Source organism: Symsagittifera roscoffensis, chromosome 4 (genome assembly GCF_963678635.1).
Source record: "Symsagittifera roscoffensis chromosome 4, txSymRosc1.1, whole genome shotgun sequence".
Lineage (NCBI taxonomy): Eukaryota > Metazoa > Xenacoelomorpha > Acoela > Convolutidae > Symsagittifera > Symsagittifera roscoffensis.
In genome coordinates, this window is record NC_087065.1 from 77,611,654 (window position 1) to 77,639,633 (window position 27,980).

The 27,980-nt window shown below is 43.4% G+C and overlaps 2 protein-coding genes across 6 annotated transcripts in view; one reads left to right on the top strand and one right to left on the bottom strand.

Annotated features, from left to right (window-relative positions):
* The window catches only part of LOC134843697 (uncharacterized), a 340,267-nt gene that overhangs the window by 76,610 nt on the left and 235,677 nt on the right, over positions 1–27,980 (top strand). The gene's annotated exons all lie outside the window — the stretch shown is intronic.
* The window catches only part of LOC134843993 (mediator of RNA polymerase II transcription subunit 1-like), a 64,811-nt gene continuing 60,369 nt past the window's right edge, over positions 23,539–27,980 (bottom strand). For all 5 annotated transcript variants that reach the window (XM_063860424.1, XM_063860419.1, XM_063860420.1 and 2 more), the window contains 3 exons: positions 25,327–25,985; positions 24,415–24,791; positions 23,539–23,990 (listed from right to left, as the gene is read on the bottom strand). In XM_063860424.1, the coding sequence (XP_063716494.1) occupies positions 23,586–23,990; positions 24,415–24,791; positions 25,327–25,985 (1,441 nt within the window). In that variant the 3' untranslated portion in view covers positions 23,539–23,585. The remainder of the gene's footprint in view (positions 23,991–24,414; positions 24,792–25,326; positions 25,986–27,980) is intronic.

The window sequence follows — 27,980 nt, forward strand, 5'->3', positions numbered from 1 at the left end:
GTTTTCGGTGTGGGTGAGTTCTATCCCCACTCCCCGGACAAAACTATCCATTGACGTCCCCGTCGATTGCCCAAAACCGAGAAAATTGAGATTGGAATGCGGAACGCGTAGAGGGCCTTCTGGAGCGACCCAGTTGGACTCGGTTTTGTCATGGCTGACGTATGTGATGCCGTCTTTATCGACGTCCCGAAAAGTCAAGACTGTCTCTTTAGGATCTGCCGGCAGATCTTGGAGCCATTCGAGCACTCGCAAATTCGTTAGTTCTTGCTCATGAGTCTGTTCCGCCTCTGGTTTGAACTCTACTTCTGGTTCGGAGCGATCGTCGATCCAATCCTGATCCATGTCATTCACCAAGTCGATCTCTTTTGGCACCGCTACTTCATCTAGTCCTACCATCGAGTCCATCATATTTCTCAAAACTATCCTGTCTATGACGAAATCCTCGCCATACGGGTTGTACGTTTTCTTGTTCCTTCTTTTCTTGCCATGCCGTGTCTCCATGGTGAAAGGAAAGTCAGGCTGTGCTCTTTTGTCAATTTCAGTTTATTCTGGGCAGTCCCAGTCCTCTTCGGCATAAGGTAGAGTTTCGTAGTCCACCTCCACTCGCTCGGTCAACTCCAGGCCAAGTGGCAGATTGCAATTATCCACCACCTCATTCCCGTCGTTTTTGTCACGCGTACCCCTTTCATTCACTTCACAAGCAGGATCCACTATCAAATAGTCTCCCTCTTGCATGTCCGCTGGGATGCACCAGTTCTCTGATGAGGCATTGTGCTGTTTGATGTTTTCGTAATGAGCTGCTCTTCCGGTGCTCAATCGATAAAAACGACCTCCTTGTTGCACTTCTGTTATCTGAAATGGGCCGCGCCATTTTTTTAAATAATTTTTTAGTTCCTTTTGGTGAAACTACTTCCTGGAACACCCAGACGTAATCGCCAACTGAGTAGGTTTTTGTATCCGCAGTCATTTTATTAAATCTCCTTTTTTGTCTAATTTGCGCCTGTTGCGTGTTCCTCCTGCATAAAACATTGAGGTGCTGCTGCTTTCTAATAACATCACGCACGTACGTTTGCGGTGTTGTTCTTTTCCCTTCATACTCAGGGTACAAGAACGTTAACGGAAGGGCTTTTTCGTGACCAGTTAGCATCCTATGCGGACTAATTCCCGTGGTGGAATGCTCTGTGCTGTTGTAAGCGCCCATCACTTGCGGCAAGTGTCTATCCCAGTCATCCTTTTAGCGTGAGCAATAAACTCTCAACATGTATACCAGTGTGCGATTCTGCCTTTCAACCAGGCCATTCGTTTGTGGGTGATAAGTGGTCGAGTGGGCCTGTGCCACCTGCGACCTCTTCATTAACTTTTTCGTGAGATCACCCACGAACGCTTTACCATTGTCCGATTGGAATGTGATGGGGCAGCCGTGCCTCGCTGTCCACACAATTATCAAGTGATCACACGTTTGTTCCGCCGATGCTGTGATGCAGGGGCTACTCTGCATATTTCGTGAAATGATCGATCATTACCAGCACCTGATTATAGCCCGTACCTATCATGCCAATCTTCTGATGATCAATTTGCACTACTTCGTTGAATCCCGATGACTCTATTGACTGCAGAGGGAACCTTAGTTTCCTGCGATTTTTGTCTCGATAATAGTTAGCAAACCCCAAAAAGCTCATCAGTTGAGTGTCGTTCTTTGGTGCCTTCCAGGTCAAGACCGCTTCGACCGCTTCGGGATACGTCTCACTCCATGCTTATCCACAAGGCGGCCCAGATATTTTATGGAGTCTCTGAGGATTTCACACTTTGAGGGTTTACACTTCAGGCCCGCCTGCTTCATGCAAGTAAACACCTCATTCAACCTCTCTATGTGATCCTCTAGGGTTGTCGTTGCGATCACGACATCATCGACATAACACATGATGAGGTTCCCGTATTTCTTTGTTACATATTCGTGAGTGCCTGGGCCATAAGTCGCTGGAATGGGGCCGTCTCGTTGCACATAATCCAAACGGCATCCTCTTCCACTGGAACAATCCCAGCCCGCAAGCGAAGCCCGTTTTCTCCCTATCTTGCTTTCTGAGTGGCACTTGCCAGAACGCAGAGACCAAATCTAACGTCGTGAAGAACTTCGCGTCCCCCAGCTTGAAAAGGCTCTCATCGATGCGGGGAATCGGGTATGCGTCCTTCATCATCACAGCGATCAAGTAACGGAAATCACAACAAAACCTGAGTTGGCCCCCTTTTTTCTTGGCCATTACCACGCCACAAGCCGACGGGAATTCGACGGCTCGATCATGTCGTACTCCATTAACATCTCGATTTCTTTTCTGCATGCTTCCGACTTATTTGGTATCATCCTCCTTGCCCCTTCCCTATGAGTCAACGAGCCCTCTTCTATCTCAATCTCGTGTTCTACAAAATTGCGGCAACCGATGTCGGCCTTATGCTTCGAAAAAACGTCTGCATTCCGATTTAGCACCGCCCTGAGCGAATCTACTTCTTTGTCCAATATTTTACCCTCCAGATGTTCTCTCTCGGGCAGGAGAGGTTTATTTGCTGCTAACTCTGTTTCTGTCGGTCTCTCGGGAAAGTTCGAACAACTAGACAACCCAACATCTGTCCCCGACTTCATTGAAAACAATTTCTTAGAAGATTTCAATTCATTTATTCTCTTCAGTATACATTCCTGGTTCGCGTGCAAGGGACATTTAGTTACATCAAACGTTTTCAAGTTCTCCACACTCTGAAAATCTGGGTTCAGAGGCAATGCGTAGCCAGGTTTCTTTCCCCTCTGTTTTGTCACTGTGGTTGCTTCTGTGTTCAACAACACAGTCACACACAGTCCGCTCTGAGTGAGTGAGAAGCTTCTTCCTAATATAGCCGAGCTTTTACTGTTTGGATTTGGTACTAGACACACCAGTCTGTCATTACTGAGTTCATTCAAGTTCCTCATCCTAAACGTTGCTACTACGGCTTGGTTTGGCTTCAATCTAACTTTTCGATCCAGAAAAATTGGCACCTTTGCCTGGTTAATTAAGATCTTATTAAGAGGTTTCTTTTCATACTTCCTCTCAGGATCTTGGATCCTGATCAACCCGTCATTGAGGTCAATCGCGACATCAAAGTTGCGTACGAAGTCCCTCCCAGGATGAATTGATCGGATTCGTCCAAAATTTCCACTACCAGGAAGCTCATCCAAAGATGTCTTCCTCCAAGCTGCAGTGATATAATCGGGGTCCGTCCTGTCACATAGATTGCTCTTTGATTGGCAGCTGCCAGTCTGATGTTTGCCGCTATCAGATCCGATCTGTCGAAGCCCATGTCAGTTCAGGTGCTGACCGGCATGACGCTGACCACTGCTCCCGTGTCTAACAGTCCTTTTACTGAAAGTTATCTGCCCTGCACATCTAGCACATGTGAGGCCAGATCGGCTTAGCAACCTATGTGAATCGCATCCTGTTCAAGCATGGCATTATGTCCGATTCGTCGCATCTACAGCTCTTCTTGACCAATGTATATCCGGCCTACCTGATCACTCGCATCAGTCAAGTGAGCCTTCGTGTAGATATTAATGCCGTCCACATTCATCAGAATCGGATATGAGCCAAGGACTTCGATGTAATGACCATCCACTCTCATTAGCCTTGGACCTCCTGTCGTGAGCAGCGCTCGCATTGCCCTGGATTCCAACTTGGAATCTTTCTCCCTCAGGTAGTCCGCATAAATGTCCAGGTGTACCAGCGTAATCTCGGACGGTTCACTCAAGTTCTTGACCACCTGGTGTCCTGCGACTAAAATAATTGACATTATGTTTGTTCCTTCTTTCGTCATGCCAAAAGTTTTGCCCGACATAACATTTAACTTTAGTCCTTTTTTTCTGGGTTTCTGTTTGTCCTCTTTTTTCGTTGTTTTCCTCAGAATATCAATTTTTTCCCGAAGATATGTGCTTTCCAGTTCCGAACTTACCCATTGCTCAACTTCCATTGTGGCTAGCTCCTGTTGGACATTCTGTCTCTTCATGGCGGGAAAGCGCCTCTTCATGACGGGGATGTTTCGCGTCCGCCACCGCATCCCAAAATTGAGTGCAATCCACGATATTGAGTGCAATCACGACATCATCGACATAACACATGATGAGGTTCCCGTATTTCTTTGTTACATTCGTGAGTGCCTGGGCCATAAGTCGCTGGAATGGGGCCGTCTCGTTGCACATAATCCAAACGGCATCCTCTTCCACTGGAACAATCCCAGCCCGCAAGCGAAGCCCGTTTTCTCCCTATCTTGCTTTCTGAGTGGCACTTGCCAGAACGCAGAGACCAAATCTAACGTCGTGAAGAACTTCGCGTCCCCCAGCTTGAAAAGGCTCTCATCGATGCGGGGAATCGGGTATGCGTCCTTCATCATCACAGCGATCAAGTAACGGAAATCACAACAAAACCTGAGTTGGCCCCCTTTTTTCTTGGCCATTACCACGCCACAAGCCGACGGGAATTCGACGGCTCGATCATGTCGTACTCCATTAACATCTCGATTTCTTTTCTGCATGCTTCCGACTTATGTGGTATCATCCTCCTTGCCCCTTCCCTATGAGTCACCGAGCCCTCTTCTATCTCAATCTCGTGTTCTACAAAATTGCAGCAACCTATGTCGGCCTTATGCTTCGAAAAAACGTCTGCATTCCGATTTAGCACCGCCCTGAGTGAATCTACTTCTTTGTCCGATATTTTACCCTCCAGATGTTCTCTCTCGGGCAGGACAGGTTTATTTGCTGCTAACTCTGTTTCTGTCGGTCTCTCGAGAAAATTCGAACAACTCGACAACCCAACATCTGTCTCCGACTTCATTGAAAACAATTTACATTCCTGGTTCGCGTGCAAGTGACATTTAGTTACATCAAACGTTTTCAAGTTCTCCAGACTCTGAAAATCTGTGTTCAGAGGCAATGCGTAGCCAAGTTTCTTTCCCCTCTGTTTTGTCACTGTGGTTGCTTCTGTGTTCAACAACACAGTCACACACAGTCACACACAGTCACACACAGTCCGCTCCGAGTGAGTGAGAAGCTTCTTCCTAAAATAGCCGAGCTTTTACTGTTTGCATTTGGTACCAGACACACCTGTTTGTCATTACTGAGCTCATTCAAGTTCCTCATCCTAAACGTCGCTACTACGGCTTGGTTTGGCTTCAATCTAACTTTTCGATCCAGAAAAATTGGCACCTTTGCCTGGTTAATTAAGATCTTATTAAGAGGTTTCTTTTCATACTTCCTCTCAGGATCTTTGATCCTGACCAACCCGTCATTGAGGTCGATCGTGACATCAAAGTTGCGTACGAAGTCCCTCCCCAGGATGAATTGATCGGATTCGTCCAAATTTTCCACTACCAGGAAGCTCATCCAAAGATGTCTTCCTCCAAGCTTCAGTGATATAATCGGGGTCCGTCCTGTCACATAGATTGCTCCCTGATTGGCAGCTGCCAGTCTGCTGTTTGTCGGTATCAGATCCGATCTGTCGAAGCCCATATCAGTCCAGGTGCTGACCCCGGCATGACGGTGACCACTGCTCCCGTGTCTAACAGTCCTGTTACTGAAAGTTGTCCGCCCTGCACATCTAGGACATGTGCGGCCAGATCGGCTTCGCAACCTATGTGAACCGCATCCTGTTCAAGCATGGCATTATGTCCGATTCGTCGCACCTTCAGCTCTTCTTGACCAATGTATATCCGGCCTACTTGATCACTCGCATCAGTCAAGTGAGCCTTCGTGTAGATATTAATGCCGTCCACTTTCATCAGAATCGGATATGAGCCATGGACTTCAATGTAATGTCCATCCACTCTCATTAGCCTTGGATCTCCTGTCGTGAGCAGCGCTCGCACTGGCCTGGAGTCCAACTTGGGATCTTTCTCCCTCAGGTAGTCCAACGTAACCTCGGATGGTTCACCATAGCCTGATGCCCTTGTACTCCGGAGCCAAAACGATTCAGCAGGATGTCGAATATCTTACCTGCGCTGTCTCGTTCATTGGCCCTTTTCACTATTACACAATTTAGGGAGGTACCCTCCAGGTTGCTTGTCAGTGCGCTGCTTTCCTGTTTCTTTGAGAGATTCTCTTCTTCAAAGTGCAAGTTCATCACCTCTATCCAAGTATCGATGCAGCCATCTGACACGTCTTTGTATGATTTCGGCTTTTTGAGTGTCCTTCTTGACCTCTCTCATCTCTCGGTTGACTTTGAGAGCTTGGTGATGAATGCTTCGAGAGATCTATTCAGAGGCTCAAACATCGAAGCATACATCGTTGTGTCCTGCGAGGTCGTAGTCGGATCTGGCACTGATCTGATTTGTGGCACAGTGGGCAATCGTGTCTCCGGGGTGGCATCCGTCTCCGGTAGGACCGAGTTTGTCCAACCTGGCCTCAATGGGGCTGCCCGGGGCCGTTCCCTACGCTTAGATTCATATCTCGTTCTCGAGCTTTGCTGGGCCCCGGCATAGCTGCGTGCTCCGTCTCCATCATTTGCCTGGCGTGAGTGCTCCTTTGGGGCGGAACGCTCATCCCGATTACCCCCGTTCAAGACCTCGTCAAGCGTCCGCATCATCAGGTCAGATTTGGCATCCATTCTTTTTTCCAGGCTAGTCATCGTATGATCATAGTTATTGTCGTGATCATTCAGCATTCGGTCGATCTCTCTTATCATCCTAACCTCTCTTTCCTCTGACTCCTTGGTTGCTTGAGCATAGCTCTCCGCTAGGCATTGATCGGTGTTGCGAATCAATTGAGCCTGATCGACTCTCGCCTGCAATTGTACGTTTGTCAGCTCATCTCGCAATTTCTCTTGACCCTGGTGAGCCCTCTCCTCGACTCGATCTATTCTTTTAGTCAAGTCTCGTCGCAGTTCTTCTAGGCCTATCATTACGCCAGCAAACATGTCTCTTATATCGCCAGCCGCCCCCGATGCCGGGGTTAGACCCAGAGAACATGAGGTCAACTGCGGTTGCAGCCTGGTACTCGATGACGCACTGCCTTTTTGCTTGCCCATCGACATCATCAACTTGTCGAACGTCGAGGATACTCCCACGGTTATCCCATCAGACATGGGTCTGGTCGGCGAGGTAGACAACACCTTCCTGCTCATGTCATTCCTTGGGCACGGTGTGAAGTCCACATCCGGATGGTTTATCTCCGCATGGTCATAGCTGGAAGATAGACCTTCAGTTTGTAGTGACGCCATGCGCTCATCGTACAAAGACTTCCAGCTTTTCTTGGCTTTCGAACCCGTTTGTTCTTCACTCGGACTTATACTCGACATCATCGCATTCTTGCTCTGCTTGACCAGAGTTGAATGTTCTTTTCTCCACTTATGACTCTTATCCTCTGATTTGGACCTTCCGCTGAACAACAATTCTTCTTGCGGTTCGACCTCGGTACGCTCCGAGGCCTCCTCCGTCCTTTCGACTTCCTCCCGTTCGAGGTCCTCGCCTGGCTCAAAGTCGGGTCGGATGAGCGTTTGTTCCCCTTCGTCGAAGGGGTCCATAAGCGCTTCGCTTGCCGGTCCGACCTCGGCACTTCGCCCTTGATTGCCATCGAGGTTCTTCTCATTTCTTAGTTTCGTTCCGCTCACTGAAAGATCAACTTGACCTTTAGTCGATTCGTTGTCAGCAAAAACGTCGGAAACGCAGCTAAACGAAGATTGGCTACGCCTAGTTTTAAACTTTCGCGTGCTTCCCTTGCTCAGCCTGGGAATCTTAGTAGTCAATCCTAATGAGTCTCTACGCTGCATATTTTGTAATAAGTAGTAATTTTCGTACAAATTAATGGTAATGCACACATACCGCAAATAAGTTCAAATTAATTTACTCAACGCTGCCTACTCGACTTCCTCTATATCAAAAACGTTCCTTAGATTTCTTGGTGATGATATTAGTGACTCAGCTAAGGTTACACCAAGGGCTTGCTTACTATTAAGAAAATGCTTACTCCACCCAGTTGTCTAGTATAACAGTATCACAATATTTTCACAAGATATAGTGAATACACAAAACACAATTGATAATCAGATAAGAATATCCTATAGGTGACAGCGACCTTTAGTCAGTATCAATTTTACCGCCACACTCGTATCAAATCACTGTTTTGTTAAAATCAAACAATCTTTGTAAAAAAAAGCAGTGATGATTCAGGAATAGATAAATAAAACCTAGTCTTAAAGAAAAAGACTTCCCTCAATCGGAACACACCAAAAGAACAAAGCCCAGGACGCTGTCTTCTCAAGTGAGTGTGTGTTTGCCTAATACGCTCACCGAGGCTTTCTTTTAGGTGTCCTGCAATTGCCCGAGCTGTCCTACTAAGTAGCTCAAGGCAACCTCTGATCGAAAATTTCTAAAGTCTATGAAAAAGCTCTCCCACACCCGGGACGCCCCAAGTGCACGAGAGCAGGTAACAACTTTTCTTCTCAGGTGAGTGTGTGTTTGCCTAATACGCTCACCGAGGCTTTCTTTTAGGTGTCCTGCAATTGCCCGAGCTGTCCTATTAAGTAGCTTAAGGCAACCACACAACCAAAATAACAATCAAAAAAAAATTTGGTTCGGGTACTTCTGATAGACCCGATCTAGAATCCAAAATTGATCACAAATTTCAGGGTCAAATGGGCTCCTGTGATCCTAATATGCACGCCCATTGGTAGTTGACTTTTTATTTCGGCTCTAAATGGATATTTTAGTTGCTCAAGTTGCCCCAGCAGGTACGCCTAAATTTTCAATAAGGAGGGTTTTTAAGGGGCTTAAGTCATTCTGGAGGGTTAGTTCGGAGGGTTGATAAGACACTTAGCCTACTTCGGAGGGTAACTTCGTAGGGTACCTTAGTCACCCAAGTGACTTCGGTACACACCTCATCCAATCTCTCTATGTGATCCTCTAGGGTTGGCGTTGCGATCACGACATCATCGACATAACACATGATGAGGTTCCCGTATTTCTTTGTTACATTCGTGAGTGCCTGGGCCATAAGTCGCTGGAATGTGGCCGTCGCGTTGCACATAATCCGAACGGCATCCTCTTCCACTGGAACAATCCCAGCTCGCAAGCGAAGCCCGTTTTCTCCCCATCTTGCTTTCTGAGTGGCACTTGCCAGAACGCAGAGCCCAAATCCAACGTCGTGAAGAACTTCGCGTCCCCCAACTTGGAAAGGCTCTCATCGATGCAGGGAATCGGGTATGCGTCCTTCATCGTCACTGCGTTCAAGTAACGGAAATCACAACAAAACCTGAGTTGACCCCTTTTTTTCTTGGCCATTACCACGCCACAAGCCGACGGGAATTCGACGGCTCGATCATGTCGTACTCCATTAACATCTCGATTTCTTTTCTGCATGCTTCCGACTTATGTGGTATCATCCTCCTTGCCCCTTCCCTATGAGTCACCGAGCCCTCTTCTATCTCAATCTCGTGTTCTACAAAATTGCAGCAACCGATGTCGGCCTTATGCTTCGCAAAAACGTCTGCATTCCGATTTAGCACCGCCCTGAGTGAATCTACTTCTTTGTCCGATATTTTAACCTCCAGATGTTCTATCTCGGACAGGACAGGTTTATTTGCTGCTAACTCTGTTTCTGTCGGTCTCTGGGAAAAATTCGAACAACTAGACAACCCAACATTTGTCTCCGACTTCATTGAAAACAATTTCTTAGAAGATTTCAATTCATTTATTCTCTTCAGTATACATTCCTGGTTCGCGTGCAAGTGACATTTAGTTATATCAAACGTTTTCAAGTTCTCCACACTCTGAAAATCTGTGTTCAGAGGCAATGCGTAGCCAAGTTTCTTTCCCCTCTGTTTTGTCACTGTGGTTGCTTCTGTGTTCAACAACACACTCACACACAGTCCGCTCTGAGTGAGTGAGAAGCTTCTTCCTAAAATAGCCGAGCTTTTACTGTTTGGATTTGGTACCAGACACACCTGTCTGTCATTACTGTGTTCATTCAAATTCCTCATCCTAAACATCGCTACTACGGCTTGGTTTGGCTTCAATCTTGGTTTGGCTTCAAGCTTGGTTTGGCTTCAGAAAAATTGGCACCTTTGCCTGGTTAATCAAGATCTTATTAAGAGGTTCCTTTTCATACTTCCTCTCAGGATCTTTGATCCTGATCAACCCGTCATTGAGGTCGATCGTGACATCAAAGCTGCGTACGAAGTCCCTCCCCAGGATGAATTGATCGGATTTGTCCAATTTTTCTACTACCAGGAAGCTCATCCAAAGATGTCTTCCTCCAAGCTGCAGTGATATAAATGGGTTCCGTCCTGTCACATAGATTGCTCCCTGATTGGCAGCTGCCAGTCTGACGTTTGTCGGTATCAGATCCGATCTGTCGAAGCCCATGTCAGTCCAGGTGCTGACCGGCATGACGCTGACCACTGCTCCCGTGTCTAACAGTCCTTTTACTGAAAGTTGTCTGCCCTGCACATCTAGCACATGTGCGGCCAGATCGGCTTCGCAACCTATGTGAACCGCATCCTGTTCGAGCATGGCATTATGTCCGATTCGTCACACCTTCAGCTCTTCTTGACCAATGTATATCCGGCCTACTTGATCACTCGCATCAGTCAAGTGAGCCTTCGTGTAGATATTCATGCCGTCCACATTCATCAGAATTGGATATGAGCCATGGACTTCAATGTAATGTCCATCCACTCTCATTAGCTTTGGATCTCCTGTCGTGAGCAGCGCTCGCACTGGCCTGGAGTCCAACTTGGGATCTTTCTCCCTCAGGTAGTCCAACGTAACCTCGGATGGTTCACCATAGCCTGATGCCCTTGTACTCCAGAGCCAAAACGATTCAACAGGATGTCGAATATCTTACCAGCGTTGTCTCGTTTATTGGCCCTTTTCACCATTACACAATTTAGGGAGGTACCCTCCAGGTTGCTTGTCAATGCGCTGCATTCCTGTTTCTTTGAGAGATTCTCTTCTTCAAAGTGCAAGTTCATCACCTCTATCCAAGTATCGATGCAGCCATCTGACACGTCTTTGTATGATTTCGGCTTTTTGAGTGTCCTTCTTGACCTCTCTCATCTCTCGGTTGACTTTGAGAGCTTGGTGATGAATGCTTCGAGAGATCTATTCAGAGGCTCAAACATCGAAGCATACATCGTTGTTTCCTGCGAGGTCGTAGTCGGATCTGGCACTGATCTGATTTGTGGCACAGTGGGCAATCGTGTCTCCGGGGTGGCATCCGCCTCCGGTAGGACCGAGTTTGTCCAACCTGGCCTCAATGGGGCTGCCCGGGGCCGTTCCCTAGGCTTAGATTCATATCTCGTTCTCGAGCTTTGCTGGGCCCCGGCATAGCTGCGTGCTCCGTCTCCATCATTTGCCTGGCGTGAGTGCTCCTTTGGGGCGGAACGCTCATCCCGATTACCCCCGTTCAAGACCTCGTCAAGCGTCCGCATCATCAGGTCAGATTTGGCATCCATTCTTTTTTCCAGGCTAGTCATCGTATGAGCATAGTTATTGTCGTGATCATTCAGCATTCGGTCGATCTCTCTTATCATCCTAACCTCTCTTTCCTCTGACTCCTTGGTTGCTTGAGCATAGCTCTCCGTTAGGCATTGATCGGTGTTGCGAACCAATTGAGCCTGATCGACTCTCGCCTGCTTGCCCATCGACATCATCAACTTGTCGAACGTCGAGGATACTCCCACGGTTATCCCATCAGATATGGTTATGGTCGGCGAGGTAGACAACACCTTCCTGCTCATGTCATTCCTTGGGCACGGTGTGAAGTCCACATCCGGATGGCTTATCTCCTGATGGTCATAGCTGGAAGATAGACCATCCGTTTGTAGTGACGCCATGCGCTCATCGTACAAAGACTTCCAGCTTTTCTTGGCTTTCAAACCCGTTTGCTCTTCACTCGGATTTATTCTCGACATCATCGCATTCTTGCTCTGCTTGACCAGAGATTATTCTTCTTTTCTCCATTTATGACTCTTATCCTCTGATTTGGACCTTCCGCTGAACAACAATTTTTCTCGCGGTTCGACCTCGGAACGCTCCGGGGCCTCCTCCGTCCTTTCGGCTTCCTCCCGTTCGAGGTCCTCGCCTGGCTCAAAGTCGCGTCGGATGAGCGTTTGTTCCCCTTCGTCGAAGGGGTCCATAAGCGCTTCGCTTGCCGGTCCGACCTCGGCACTTCGACCTTGATTGCCATCGAGGTTCTTCTCGCTTCTTAGTTTCGTTCCGCTCACTGAAAGATCAGCTTGACCTTTATTCGATTCGTTGTCAGCAAAAACGTCGGAAACGCAGCTAAACGAAGATTGGCTACGCCTAGTTTTAAACTTTCGCGTGCTTCCCTTGCTCCAGCCAGGGAATCTTAGTAGTCAATCCTAATGAGTCTCTACGCTGCATATTTTGTAATAAATAGTAATTTTCGTACAAATTAATGGTAATGCATACGTACCGCGAATAAGTTCAAATTAATTTACTTAACGCTGCCTACTCGACTTCCTCTATATCAAAAACGTTCCTTAGATTTCTTGGTGATGATATTAGTGACTCAGCTAAGGTTACACCAAGGGCTTGCTTACTATTAGGATAATGCTTACTCCACCCAGTTGTCTAGTATAACAGTATCACAATATTTTCACAAGATATAGTCAATACACAAAACACAATTGATAATCAGATAAGAATATCCTATAGGTGACAGCGACCTTTCGTCACTATCAACTTTACCGCCACCCTCGTATCAAATCACTGCTTTGTTAAAATCAAACAATCTTTGTAAAAAAAAAGCAGTGATGATTCAGGAATAGATAAATAAAACCTAGTCTTAAAGAAAAAGACTTCCCTCAATCGGAACACACCAAAAGAACGAAGCCCAGGACGCTGTCTTCTCAAGTGAGTGTGTATTTGCCTAATACACTCACCGAGGCCTTCTTTTAGGTGTCCTGCATTTGCCCGAGCTGTCCTACTAAGTAGCTCAAGGCAACCTCTGATCGAAAATTTCTAAAGTCTATGAAAAAGCTCTCCCACACCCGGGACGCCCCAAGTGCACGAGAGCAGTGAACAACTTTTCTTCTCAAGTGAGTGTGTATTTGCCTGATACACTCACCGAGGTCTTCTTTTATGTGTTCTCGGATTGTCCGAGCTTTCCTATTAAGTAGCTCAAGGCAACCACACAACCAAAATCACAACCGATCAAAAAATAGATCCATAATAGATCCAAAATCTAACAGACCCGATCTAGAATCCAAAGTTGATCACGAATCTTCGGGTCAAATGGGCTTCCGTGATCCTAATATGCACGCCCTTGGTAGTTGACATTTTTTCCGATTCTAAATGGGTATTCTAGTTGCTCAACTTGCCCCAGAAGGTACCCCTAAAATTTCAATAAGGAGGGTTGTTAAGAGGCTTAAGTCACTCCGGAGGGTTACTCCGGAGGGCTGATAGGACACTTAGCTTACCTCGGAGGGTTAGTTTGGAGGGTACCTTAATCACCCTAGCTCTTTCGGAGGGTCCCCCTGAACTCACTAAGGAGGGTCAATAAGAGGCTTAATATGCTCCGGAGGGTTACTCCGGAGGGTTCCCCAAAAATCGAGAAAACGGGTTATTCTACCGCTGTAAAGCCTCCGAATGCAACCTAACTGACTTAACACCAAGTTGGCTGACACGGTCAACCTTCCCAGTAGGATAAAAAGGTGATCTGATAAAATTTTCTACCGCTCGGAGGGTTCCCTAAAATTTGGACCCTCCGAACCAAAAAATTCTAGAAAATTTTTCCTTCCCGAGATTATCAACCCTAAAAATGTTGCGGTCCGAAAAAGTAGTCAAAAACGTCGTCTTATGATACAAAAATTATCCAGATCAGTTGGCTAGTCTTTGAGAAATCGCCAAAAACGCGTTCGTCAATATGGCCTTTTTTAACCACCTATTAGGTTCTGAAAAACTTTTTCAGCAATTCCTAGTGAAAAGGCCTAAAACTAATTGAAACGAGCGTTGTAGCCCCGTACGGCACTGGAACAATGCAAAAAACTGGACCAAAATTGGTTTGGAAACAAAAATTTGTCCAATAACTATCAAATTTGGACCTTCCGATTCCTTCCTTTTCCATTCTTCAAGTCGTTAGCTCTATCCACGGAGCTAATCGGAGGATTACTCAAAAAACTCTCTGGCAACCGAGCACGTTATGCTAGCGCGCTCCTAACGCGAAAAATTTTTATTACCCTTACTCTAAAAACTCAAAAACTCGATCCCCAGAACTGATTGACAAAATTCGGAAAATTATCAAAACTCTGATCGAAAAATTTTTGTTTTTTATAACTTCTACTGAGTCCTTTTTCACGCGGTTTCTTTAGTCAGGGGGATCGAACTACGTAGTAACTCCCTGTATAAAAACTTTTTGCTGTTCGAAAAACTCGAATATTTAAAATTTTGGGGGTCTACAATTTGGTCGAAAATCATTAATTTTCGACAAAATTGGGTTGTTTCTCGGGTCTAAATAGGAGATAAGTAATAAATAATAGGGAGAATGATCTTTTACTGGTCGGTAATGCATATTACTATACCCTCCTTTGCACCAAAATATCCGAATTAAGAAATTTAACTCGGAAACTTGCGATCGATGGAGGGTACAATCGGACCGCGCCAATCGTAACCCCCACCTCTTAATTTTTAATGGAATAGTACCCGAACGATACTAAAATTGTGTCAACGATACCCAACAGTCGTTGTGGATGTTGTCCCTGATGCCCGTGTCGAGTCTGGAACACGTCGGTCAGCTTGCCACTCTTCCCTCCGTTCACCGGCAATATCACCATTAACGTGTTTAAATACACAATTTACACTCAAGGGAGGGAACCCAACTCGCCACCAAAACACACAATCTTTCTATCATAAATGATATAAATCAATCTGAAACAACAACAAATAGGAAGGTCAGATCGCATATCGTCCGGAAATAACATATAAACTGTCACTTTATGTTTATTACTGTTTTTGGTCTTTTTTGAATTTTTTAAACTGTTTTTTGTACTTTTTCTTTACTCAAGCGGGCTCGTGACTTCCCACCTAACCCTCCGGCCCCCGCAATTTTTGGTCTTAACTAAGTTAAAAAGCTAAATAGTACTAGGCGGAGGGTCGGCACCTTCCCCCTAGTACAACAAAGGTCATAAAGGCCTCTAACTCGGGCATACGCCCGGAGCGGAGGGTTCGTCAATGAAACGTTTGCTGATCATGTTGGTCTTATGCCTTTAAAAGGCCCACCCAGGGCGCCATAAAAACGTCTATGTAACATTCGCCCAAATGCTACACAGTGAGGGAGCGAAGAAAAAGTACCTCTCAACGACTGGCAAGCGTCAGTTACCTTTTTCAAATCGTTTTTCACCGTCTCGACCTAGCCAGTTGATTTTCTGGTCTGGTTAGGGCTTAGTAAAAAGTTACTCTTTTCAGGCCATCAGTCAAACGACTCCTAATCAGCTTTCGTTTACATGCAAACACGACCACATAGCTGGGTCTCGGATACTCAAACTACGTGATTGCTATTGAAACTACGGCTCGATTGTCCTATTTTATTATGTTTTTGGTGACAGTTCTATAATAAATCAATTGGAGATGGATTGAACCTTTCCCCTTTCTAGCTACTCATATTCTAAAATATCAGACAATACCGGTGTTAATTCAAATGTTTATGGCATCAGAGTAGCTAAATAGTAAGTTCTTCATAGTCCTTCACCACATATACTGTTTCTGGGGGCCGAGCCTTGTAATAACGTCGTTATTACTCCCAATTCGTGGCACGGGAGGGTACTGCTCTCTACTTCTTCCCCACTGAAGCCTCCTTCTCGCTAATTCCTTCCGCTAGTGTCTTATCTAGCGTGATCGTCACAATAAGAGGCTTCGTTTTTTATATCGTTTTTGTCCGACTATCTTTCACTATCTTCGCTGTTGTTCTGATTTTCGTCACTTTTTGACTCAAAATGGCCGTTTTTCGTACTCCTCAGAAATATTCACTCGCCAATCGAAACTTTGAAAGTTTAAAATTTCCGAATATTCTGATCCTCCTTTGCAATACGTTTCAACCCTTAAGACCTCTAATTCTATTTCCTTGTTGTGTCGGAAGGTTGCGCTGTGCCAGTCTGGCAGAATGGCACAATCATTATGATTTATTTTGGATTATTTATGTATTTTCTCGATTCTGATTGATTCATGCAGTATTTGTCTAAATACTGACGAGTATGAATACGCGGTTGTCTAAGAACAGGCTGCAATCCGACCGTGACATATCAGTGGCAGGGAATTTTTCTAGATATGGAAGTAAATTCCAAGTTGACTTGATTTTGGTTCAATGCTAAGTCAGTTATGCCTGTTATGTGCCCCGAATCCTTTCTTTTTCCCCTCTGCGTCGAGGTCTTGAGCCATTCCCCCGGATTGACACAGTCGAACCTGCTGCGGCACTAGAAAAATGACAATAAGGGCCTTAGTGATCAATTATTAGTGAAAAGGAGGGTCATAATGTTGTGGAATTTTTAATTTTCAAAATTTCGATTCTGAACGGTCTATTTCTGAGAAGTGCAGAAACGGCCATATTTGGCATAAAAAGACGAGCGAAACACACAAACGGAGATACTCAACGAAAAACGGTCGATAAAAAAACACAAGAATAACGATACGTCTTATCTAATAACAGGACACGATAATTTAACATTCGCCCGGAAGTACATATCGACGGAAAATAAAGCTAGGTTCCAAAACGACTGGCTAGCGTCTAAACACAGCTCTACATGCTTTTCACCGTCTCTGCCAAAGCCAGTTCTTTTGGTGGTCTTTCTAAGATCGAGTCGACAAAAAAAAACGTTACTAGTTCCGGCTTCCATCAGAACGCTCTAATTAACTTATTGATATGCAAAAATAGTGAGCTCATGGCTGGGTCTCAGTATCCCCAGACCACAAGGTCACTCCTTAAAACATGGCTACTTTTTTAAAAACATTATATTACTACTGTTTTTGTTCATTAGAAGAAAATCATCATCTCCATCGAAGATGGATCAACCCTTTCCTTCAATTCCTAGCTTCTCATGATCTGAAAACGAATTTAGATGTTATTAATTCAAATCAGGACATCTCCAGGAAGCTAAAATTTTGTTAAAATAATGTTTAGGTCTTTTCCCGAGAACCATCAGGATTCTGGAATCCGGGGAAATAACGTCCTTATTTCTTTCCGGAAGGCTGGTCACGTCGTCCCAACACCCTTCCTGGTTCTCGGAAATTGCTTTGTAACGATTGTAACTGCACAATCGTTACAACTTGGAATTGTTGTGCCAGTCGGTCATATTTGGAAGTTTGACTTGAGCAACGCAAAAGACATGATTTTGGGGTGAAATGGAATTTTTCAAAATTTCCAATTGAGCATGTCATGTTCAAGTTTATCGCGATAACTGAAATATCAGAAAAATCAGATCAGAAGAACCGAACTAAAAACGCGGAAAAATAGTTGAAAGCAGTGTGAAATTGCTGTTCGCAATTTCCAGACATAAAATCAAACGAGTCGCAAGTAGAGAAAACAAATAAGAAGTGGACCAGAGTGAACAATCGGTGGAAAGGCGGACAACTAAAGTTGCCCAATGGTCCAACTCCAAAAACTTACTTCTCAAATCAAAATTTATTCAGTTAAACTCCTCGAGTTCAATGTAATTACCCATTTATTCTCGAGTCACTTATTGTTTAGTTACTCAATTCTAGAGGGTGTGCCGGTATGTGACTACCCAATTTACATTTCTTGAGTGTGCTTTATATTGTTATGTTGAGGTAAAGAGAGTGTTAGGTTGATCCATCTAAAATGGATCAAAGATCCACTGTCTAATAAAAAGTAACTATACGGATTGTTCCGACCCTGTTTTTAACAGCGTTCTCGTGTCTTAGGTAGTTTGAGACCTAAGTATAGGGACGTTCTTATTTTCTAGAGTGGGGGAAATTATGGTAGTAGCCTTCAAGCTGTAACGAGGGTTTAAGTCTCATGTCGCATGTGGACCTAATTGGCTCCGACCGTTTGAGGTAGAAAAACACAAGAGATAGTGTCCCTGACTCTTGAGCCAATGGTTATAGGGCCTATTTTTCTTTAACCTCATATGTGACTTAAGTAGACGACTGTTACATAGTTTTTTTGTGGCTGCTCCTGTGTGTTTCTACGACATCATGACTACGGAGTCGAACGCACTTGACACAGCTTCAGGCTACATGCCCATTCTAGAGTACCGGTGGTACGGATCAGTGGGAACGTGTAAACCTTCCGGTTGTACCGTGATAGCTTTTTAAGAAAAGTTGAGAAAACTTCCCGGTGCGCTTACTGAAACGAGGCCTAGCTAACCCAGTAAGGGGGGCCAGTAGGGGAGCAAAGAGCAAAGAAAACGAAGAATAGAAACAGGAACAAAAAACTGTAAAACATTCAAAAAAGGACAGTGTCTGTGATATCAGATTAGTTGGATCAAACCTTCATATTAATTAAAATAGTATACCCATACTGTTCTCATAAGACCGATCGTTTCGATCAAATCAGCAACTTTATACAGGTGCCCGAGTGTGGGGCGTTGTAACGGGTTTTCAGATAGCTTGCAACTTCAGCGGACTACTGGGAGACTTGACTGGAACAGGTAACCAGCCAAGTGTGAAAGTGGTTCTCAGGAAGGGGACCTGAGAGGTGCTGGACACGCCAAGGAGACATCCAGCCCGGAATCAGAACAAACAGAGAAGGGCACACAGAGGTGTTCTGTTTGGTCAATCGGGTATCGTTAAAGTCCACATTACGTTATAGGAAATAAGTGTAAAATTTGATAAGCGGATACCCGCTGTTTTGAGGATACGTTTTTACCTGAGCAGAGCTTGGAAACAGGTTCTACGGTTTTCTCTCAAAAGTTTTAGCACCCATCGCGCTTAGTGAAATTTTCGTATTAAGAAGAGAGCTAAATAGGGGGGAGGTTAGAAGGAGGGCTGGTTAAGATAGAGGTTGGCGGTTGGAAATTGTATAAAGGGGGACAAATTATAGTAACTATACAATCGATATCGTCGATTTCGTTACACTAGTAGACCCAGAGTCTGGAACGATTCATCTTTAGACCCGGAACAAGGATCTCCAAATTTAAAATCGAATTAAGATAGGTTACCTGGTCGGATCGGGTGGGGGGATCGGAAATAGTCCGTTTTTGGAACGCGAAAGGAGAATACCCCATAAGATCGTTAGTAGGGGGAGGAAAACGCATGACAGTCAGGTACAACACATTTTTTTTGAAAAGAAGTTGGTCGCTTTTGAATTTTGGGTGTACTCATCTTTCTGTTTTTTTATCATTTTTCTTGCTTAAATTTTTTACGTTTTCGGAACTAATGTTATCGGCTTTTGATGAATAGGTGATCATAAGACACTTGCTAACAAGTCGTGTTTCGACTTGCATCGGATTAATAAAGGGAGATAATTACAGGGGGGCTAGTAGGTAAAACTTTTGGTTAGTAAGATTGGGTTTTGGGGAAACTTTTTAATACTAGAGCTCAAGTCGTGGTACCGGGGATAGTGATCTAAATGTCCCAACACCGAAGAACAAGAGATCCAACTTTCACAAAGAAGAAGATTTTTGACTGTTCCAACACTTGAGCAGGTAGTCTTGGGACAGCACGAAGTGTCCCAACACTTGGACGAAGGGTCTTGGGACAGGGCGAAGTGTCCCAACAGTTGAGCAGGTAGTCTTGCGACAGCACGAAGTGTCCCAACACTTAAATGAAGGTTTTTGGGACGCTGCGAAGTGTCCCAACATTTGAGTGGGGGGTCTTGGGACAGTGTGAAGTGTCCCAACACTTGAGCAGGTAGTCTTGGGACAGCACGAAGTGTCCCAACACTAACACGAAAAGGTCTTGGTACAGTGTGAAGTGTCCCAACACTTGAGCAGGTAGTCTTGGGGGCAGTGCGAAGTGTCCCAACACTTGAATAGGGAGGTCTTGGGGCTGTGCGAAGTTTCCGAACACTTGAACAGGAGATCTTGGGATAGTGTGAAGTGTCCCAACACTTGACTAAAAGCACCAGGACACAATCAGAACGACCAAAAAACAACTAAAAGTCCACACTATTGAGATTACGAATTCGAATGGTTTTTTCTTACAAGAATTAGGAATATATTTTTGTAAATATTAACTTGTAAATATTAAATTTGTGAATAAAGAAAATTGTAAACAAAAAACCTGAAGAGAAGTAGGGTACCGATAGCAGAAAAGAGAGTACAAGAACAAAGGCAAAATCAAAACTCGTCGAAACGGAAAGCAACACTATCGAATCCGAAAGTAATGAGAAAAACATTTCAGTGAACATGGTCAATACAAGAAGCGTAAAGGAACACAAGACGAAAGAAAGCGCTGTGGAGGGACCAAGTGTACCTGCTGGAGAAGTTGATCTTGAGACACCAGATCAGAGCGTTGACGAGGTGGAAAGGAAAACAACGGAATCAACACCAAAGCCGAATGCAGAAGAACAAGAAAAGAAGACGATAGAGTTCTCACCAATTGATTTTGTAGAAGACACAACAAGCAACACGCCGGAAACGATAAAAGATGATTCTCAAACAAAAAGAACGTCGTTCACAGAGAGGATTGCAGCGACGGTCGGAATGAAACCAAGAGAGAAAGAGGAGGTGGTACCAACGACTGAGAAAAGCAAAACACTTGGAACAGTTTCCGCAATAACAACATAGGCCAAACAAGACGAGGAGCAGGTCAAACGTGGAGCGACGGCTTACCATGAAAAAACAATTTCGCTTGAGCTGGGCGACTTGATGGCAAAGTTGGAGCAAAACGAAAAGCAATTGAAAAGCAGCAAGAAGATTGAAAAGAGCTAAAATGGGAAATACGTTGCAACACGAATGAGAACCTAGATAACTGCGTCAACCTGGCAAGGGCGACGGAAGAAAAGCTACAGCAGATGACAGACAAGGTAGAGGCTACCGACAAAGAGCGAGAGAAACATATCAAAATGGATCTGCAGGAAATGAAGCAACAGTACGACACTCTGAACGAAAAGTTGTGGAATCTAGAGACGAGAATGGACACAATGAGCAAAGACCAGTCTGAAAACTCTTGGGCCATGCAGTGCAAACTGGATGCTCTCTTGAGAAACTCTATAGCGCAAGACAAACTGATAGCAGACAAACCACAAGGCACCAGAGTCGACTTTATAGAACCCGAACGGAATAAACGTGAGTCCACGCCGTTACCCCAGAGTGCAGCGAGCACAGGGGCAGGGGGGTCCAAGACCATCATGAAGGGTGGAACCTCAAACTCGGCAAATGCACCAGGGGACTCCAACACGAACACTAATGTAGCACCTGACGCCATGACATCTGAGAAATGGTGAACAGCACATTGGAAGCGTTCGCGACAAGGAACACTGACTAGAGTGAAAGAGGAAGTGGTAAATCCAGGAAGACTTTCAAGAAACCCAAAGAGTTTGAAGATGACTCGGATGGCTGCATCGACACACGGATAGAGGTCATGAGACTAAACTTGGAACAGGATAACTTGAATGACGAAAGGCAGGCCTGCACAGCAATACTGAGCAATCTAGAGGGCACAGCGTTGAAATGCGTAGTAGCAAAGAAGGAAGAGGAACGTGGTACGGCAGACAAGATCTTCGAAATACTGTTGAACCGATTCGGATCAGGAATGAGGGGCCACCAAGCTATGATGAGATTTGAAGAAAGAAGGCAGAGGGACGACGAGTCAATTGATCGGTTCCTGGATGATCTTGAGAGCTTGAGAAGAAGGAGTGATCCGGAAGAATCAACAAACAGAAGAGATAAAAAAAAAACATTTTTTTTGAGACCTTGCTTTTTCAACTGCACAAAAAAGAGGTTTTTCAAGCCAACCGATTGCTTCCACCGCAGAAAACGCTGCGAGTTCATCTGATATCTACTCAACTTCATTGATACATGAAACGATGTTGAACGGAACATCTTCAACAACTGCTGAAATAGAGATTTCAACTGTCAGTTGCTGTTCAAGATCGTCATTGGGACGGTATTTGCAACTACGTCGGTTATTGAGTTTTTTCAAAGTGCCATTTGAAAAAACTCTCAGATAATAGAAATTTTTCTCGAGGAGTTTATGAGTGCAGTGAAGACACGATTATAAAAAATAGTGCTGACTCACTAGAAACGTTTATCGCCAATGTGCCTCGAATGACAGAATGAGAAAAAGCAGCGAAGACTGCCTCAAATCGGTTCGAAGAGACGCAAGTGTATCGAGGCGGGGAAGGGGCAAAGCACTAGTGACTACTTGTACCAAAATGTCTCAGGAGACCCGAAGAAGAAAACCTTTGGAGACTGGTTCAAAGGAAGCAGTACGCGGAGGATACGGGGTAAACCACAAGTGAGTGCTGGAGCAATTAAGTCTCGATAGACAGAAAGAGAAAAACCAGCGTGGACTGGTTCAACCAGAAGGATCACTAGAACGAGAAGGATCACTAGTGACTATTTGTACCAATGTGTTCCGAGAGACACGAAGTGAAGAACCAGCGGAGACTGATTCAACTATATTCAAGTGTGCCGCGGAAGGCACGAGAGGGAGCAACAGTGACTACTATCACCAATGTGTCTCGTGAGACATGAAGACAGACACGGCGCCTGCAAAAACAAATTTATTTTTTGTAAAAACTTTTTCAGCCAAAATTTTACCCGATTTTTTTAAACATACCACTACCTTTTTGTTCTACTGATTCGATTGCTTATTCAACACAATTCGCAAAACATTTCAGTTCAAATCTATTTGTTACTAATTGCGTACCTTTTGTTACAGTCAGCGATAATCAAAATTTCCAGAGGAGTGAGAGACGCAATTGATTCATTTTTTTAAACATAATTATAATAACAAGTTAGCCGAATACATACATCCAGTGACAACGTCGACCAACAGGAGCACGTTGATTGTTTTGCCCTAATGGTTTATTTGGGCTGAAGTGTTCATTTCCTACCCAGTGTCATCGTAATTTTTAAATGAAAAACCAGAAAACTCATCTGCTATCTTTGTTGATTGACGTTTAAGAAATGCGATTAATTGTTCTTGAGAGATGATTTTCTGGTTTTAGTTTGCTTGTGAAATTCTTTATGCTACCGATGAAAACAAAATCGACAAGCCTCCACTTCCAGACACATCTCGAGTTTTCAATTTCTGTAAGCTCCGCGTGAGCCTCAACTTTGTTCGAGAAAGATGTAACTTTTATCCCTGCAATTTTTGGTTATATTTATTATTTTCCTCAATTATTTAAAGTATCAAGTTTTTTTCCGGGCTCATCGATTGTGTTATAACCCAATTTGAAGCTTTAAATAATCTGATCACCATTTCAACGAACTGTTGAGAATCCAATACTGTCCATGAAAAAGTTTATGGTCTTTTTAGAAAAAATCCTATTTATAGAAAACTGTTGTAGGTTAAATACAAACGCACAATGGCAAAAAAGTCTCTCGTTGTTTTCAAAAATTTTCTGTGCCACCCATCATAATCATCAAATGACTCACTGCAAAACAAAGCTACACAAAATAATGATTATTGTAAAATACCCTATTTACAAATGTAAACTATTTTTTCTTGGCAATTATCATCTTCAAACTAGTAATAGTGTCTCCGTTTTCATCCGAGTAGTCTGTGGTCGTATTCGAAAGAGTTCGCATTATTTCTTCATGAGTCGGTGAGGTTTCATCGTCCGACATCGTAAATGTGACTTCATCGTTATCACGTGTAGCTTCTCCTGCTGAGGACGCTTCTGCCTTGGCTTTGGCCTCTTTCGGTGACTTCTGGGTGGGGGGTATGGAATCTACATTTATCGTGAGGGTGTTGAGAACGGTGTTCCTGGAAGTAGGTGGTCTCACTCCTGTTAAATCCGGCGGAAGAATTTCGACTTGGAATTTGGAAGACGAGGAAGAGGAGCTCTGATGTTTGCTGGGTATGATACAACTATCCGAATACTTTCTCTCGGCATGGATCTAAATACAACAATATTTTTAATTAAGGACCATTTTGTAAACTATTTTTAACTCTAATAAAATCATAAAGTTTGTACCAGAGGCGGTAATGATTGTTCTTAAATATTTTTTCAAAAATTAAATATATTTTTTAAAAAACCAGCAGTAATGCTGATTTCTTCTGGCCTATTCTGAAGATCAAATTTTAGCGAATTTCACTTCTTTTCAGAAATTGGCCTGCCATTTTAATTTTTGAATTTCTGAAGAACTTCTGGAGACATTTTTGGAGAGTCATAGTTTTCTCCGCATGCATTGCACTAAGAGCTAACGTATGTTGTAGAAGATATTTGGCGATACTTTTGGTAGAATGTAAGAAAAGTTGAGAGGGCGGAAGGGTCAAAACTATATTTGAATATTTCTAGTTCCTAATAAAACTGTTTCTCACATGTTTAGGTGCTGATAGCCTGTTCTGACTGTCCATTTCTATGTCAATAACTCCGGTCATGTTGCCAGCGGCCGAGTTCTTCATTTTGTCAATAGCCTTTGACGACAGGGAAAATGTCTTTCGGAGATCGTGCTTGAAGCCCCCACCGGTCCCAACGCCAAGATAGGAGCCTCCTCCACCCAGTATGTTCCCCCCTCCCCCACTGAGGTTACTAAGGAGCTGGGTGAATGAGTTGTTTCTGGCCTTTTTGAACAGTTTGTGGTCGGACATGGAAGAGGGCGACGAGTTAGAGGCTTCTTTGTGAGTTGGGCCGATGGCCGAACTGCTCTTCGAAGGACTCATGTGCGAGGCAAATGGAACAGCAAGAGTAACGGAAGCTGAAACACAACCAACTGGTGAACAATTCCAGTTTCAACATCGTTCCAGATCAATTTGAAAAACACACAGTTTTGATCCACAGCTTTGATCAACATCAAGAGCTCTACCAATGCAACCAATTCAAAAGTATCTCTGTTGGCTACTTGGAAAAATAGGGCACTGAAAACAAAATTTATTGATACGAAAACAGATGTAAAATATTTTGATTATAAAAAATATAGAGCTTGAAAGATTTTTTCTAAAAAAGGACTGAATTTCAAAAAAAAATGAAGAATACTTAAAAGGCATAAAAAATTAACCGCTTAAAAGATTATGCATTTCATAGTTTTTGAAAATTTATTGACAATCTGAATAAAACTCAGACCATTCTTAACAAATTTGAGATAATAATCATTTACGGTAGAAAAAATGTTTTAAAAAAGGCATCAACCTTCTGTTTTTGGGGCATAACCTTGTTCGAACAAATTCAAAAAAAAAACATTTTTTTTTTGCAGAAACCTGCTCAAAAAGAGTTTTTAAACTCAAAAATTGTACCTTTAGCCGAGGACTTGAGTAAATCTACAGGCGGAACAGCTCCATTTTTTCCGGCCGACAACACTGATTCATCCGACTCGCCGGTGGCGAAATCCTCCTCGTCGTTATCATCTTCTTCAGCGTCTTCAGCGTCTTCATTGTCGTCATCTTCGTCTTCTTCGCCCGAGTCGACCCCGCTTGGTCTAGACTCGGCAGAACTTTCGAGAAGGTTACGCAACTCAGTATTCATGTCTTTTATACACGCAGACCCTCGCCGTTTGTTACTCTGTGCTCCCAAATTGTGCTGGAATGTGAAAAAGTTTGATGACGTACTGTGTGTCTCGCCGTCTATTTCATCATGATTATGTGAGGATGACACAAGCAGTGAGGCGCCAGGAGAGGAGACTTCGTCTTCGTCCACTTCGAGCAACGAGCTTTCGATAACTCCGCCAGACACCATTCGTTCGATGCCTCCGGGTCCGAAACTCATCGTATCGCTGAAGCTGACGTCGTTCATGCATCCGCCGCCTCCCCCTCCCCCTCCCCCGCTGCCCCCGCTGAACAGGGACCCCGACCCCGCGTGAGGGTTGTTGTGACTCGACCAATTGATCGGCTGGTGCTGTACTGTAATGAAACTGCTGGTCCGCTGAGGATGAAACCCTGCATCGTGAACTGGAAGGCTGAAAAGATTTAGAACAATTGATCTCAGACAATCAAAAGATTTTTTAAATTGAACTAATTTGACAGAATGGAAGCATTCGTATCGAATCAAATGTTCCGAAGCTTTAGTTATGATAGCGTCGCCTGAAGTTTTTTCTTATTATATATTTTAGCTTACTATATTTTAGCTTACTATATTTAGCTTATTATATATTTTAGTAAAAAAAGTTAACAATATTTTATTATAAGCATACAAACAAAAAATTCATTCTGACCAAGATCAGAGCTAAATTTATTTATAAATCGACTTACCAGTTTAATTTGAATCTAAAAACTAAATCTTTTAGCTACTGCAGTATCTTTTAACAACAATGTTTTCTTTCAAAAATAAGTGATACCTTAGTGGACAAAATTAAGCACAAAAACAGGAACTTTGACACTAAATTGCCTGTTTTGAGGGTTCAGTTTCCCTCGAAATTCAGAAAAATTTTTACATTGATCAAGAGAAAATGATCAGAGCTATCCTCTTTCAAACTATCAAAATTTGTTTCAATGATTTGCTAGCGTAATTCGGGTCTGAACATGCCAGATTTCCTCTTGTATATTTTTTCTCCTCTTATTTAAGAAAGAATCCACTGGGATGCAAAACTTAGTGCAGATGAGAAAAACTTGCATTTGCAGACCCAAATCAAATTCGAAAACATTTAAAACAGCATTCACAAGGATGTCAACCAAAATTTTTCATAGACCAAGAGCAAATGAACAGAGCTACTCTGCAAGAAATTAACAAAGTTTGGTTTTAATTACTTACCTGTTGCGGGTCTGAAAAAGCCAGTTTTCATCAACTGCACTAAGTTTTGCATCGGAGTGAACTCTTTCACAAATAAGAAGCGGTGGAAGCGGTGGATAAAACTATTAATTGGATGAAAAATACTCCCAGCAAAAAAATTATCTGTTCAGAACAAAACTTTGCTAAAAACGGTTGTTTCTTAAAATTTCACACCGTCAAAAACATTACTACATAAATAATAAACAAACGAACCGCATTCTCATCGACTGAATACATTTTTATATCAGTTGTTTTTGAAAGAAAACACCGTTATGAACATTTACTACAGTAGGTAAAACTTACATTTTTAGATCCAGAATAAACTGGTAAGTGCTTGAGAAGAGTGGATATTTTACTAGAGTTAGCTTTGATCATTTGACCACAAAGAGAGAGTTAAATTCTTGTTTGTATGCTTATAATAAAAATATTGCACTTTTAGAGATCCTTTTAAACAGGCAGATTAGGGAAAACAACTCTGATTGATAATACCCGATGCAGACTAACAGACCAAATTGTACGCAAACTTAGCTTTTACTCTCAAACAATTAGAGCTTGTTGGATAAACTTGTTCTTCTAAACTGAACGAAAGCAACCATTTTTTGCTACCATCTTTGAAAGCATCAGTTTTTGCTTTTAACGATTCACTTGCTTATTCCGTTGTAAAAAGCCAATTTTTAGCCATCTGCAGTTACTTTTCCCAACGGCATGATTTTGACAGAAACATTCGAGTGTATAAAACTCATCACACAACTAACGAACTCACGCGTTTGGGAAAAGTAAATGCAGTTGGCGAAACTGGTACTTTTACACCTGAATAACCTAGTAAATCCTTGATAACAAATTTTGATTTTTTTATAGCCGAGAGAATTTGCTCTTCGTTGGTTTAAACTTGTGATCAATTTTGAAGTACAAACTGTCCAAAATAGTCCATAAAAATATGTATTTTAGAAAGTATTTTAGACTTAATTTTGTCCACTAGTGTATATTGCAAGTTTTTTAAAAAGCTCTTTTCCACCTCCACCCCACTTCCTTCCCCGCATTTCAAACTTTCAATTTGTTCAGTTGTCTTATCATAACTGAAGTCAAGCTTTCAGGATGAAAGATATGAAGAAAAAATGTGTTCACTGTAGTTTGTTTGTTTACCATGCAAATTTTCATTACATGATGACAACGTAAAGTAGTTTTC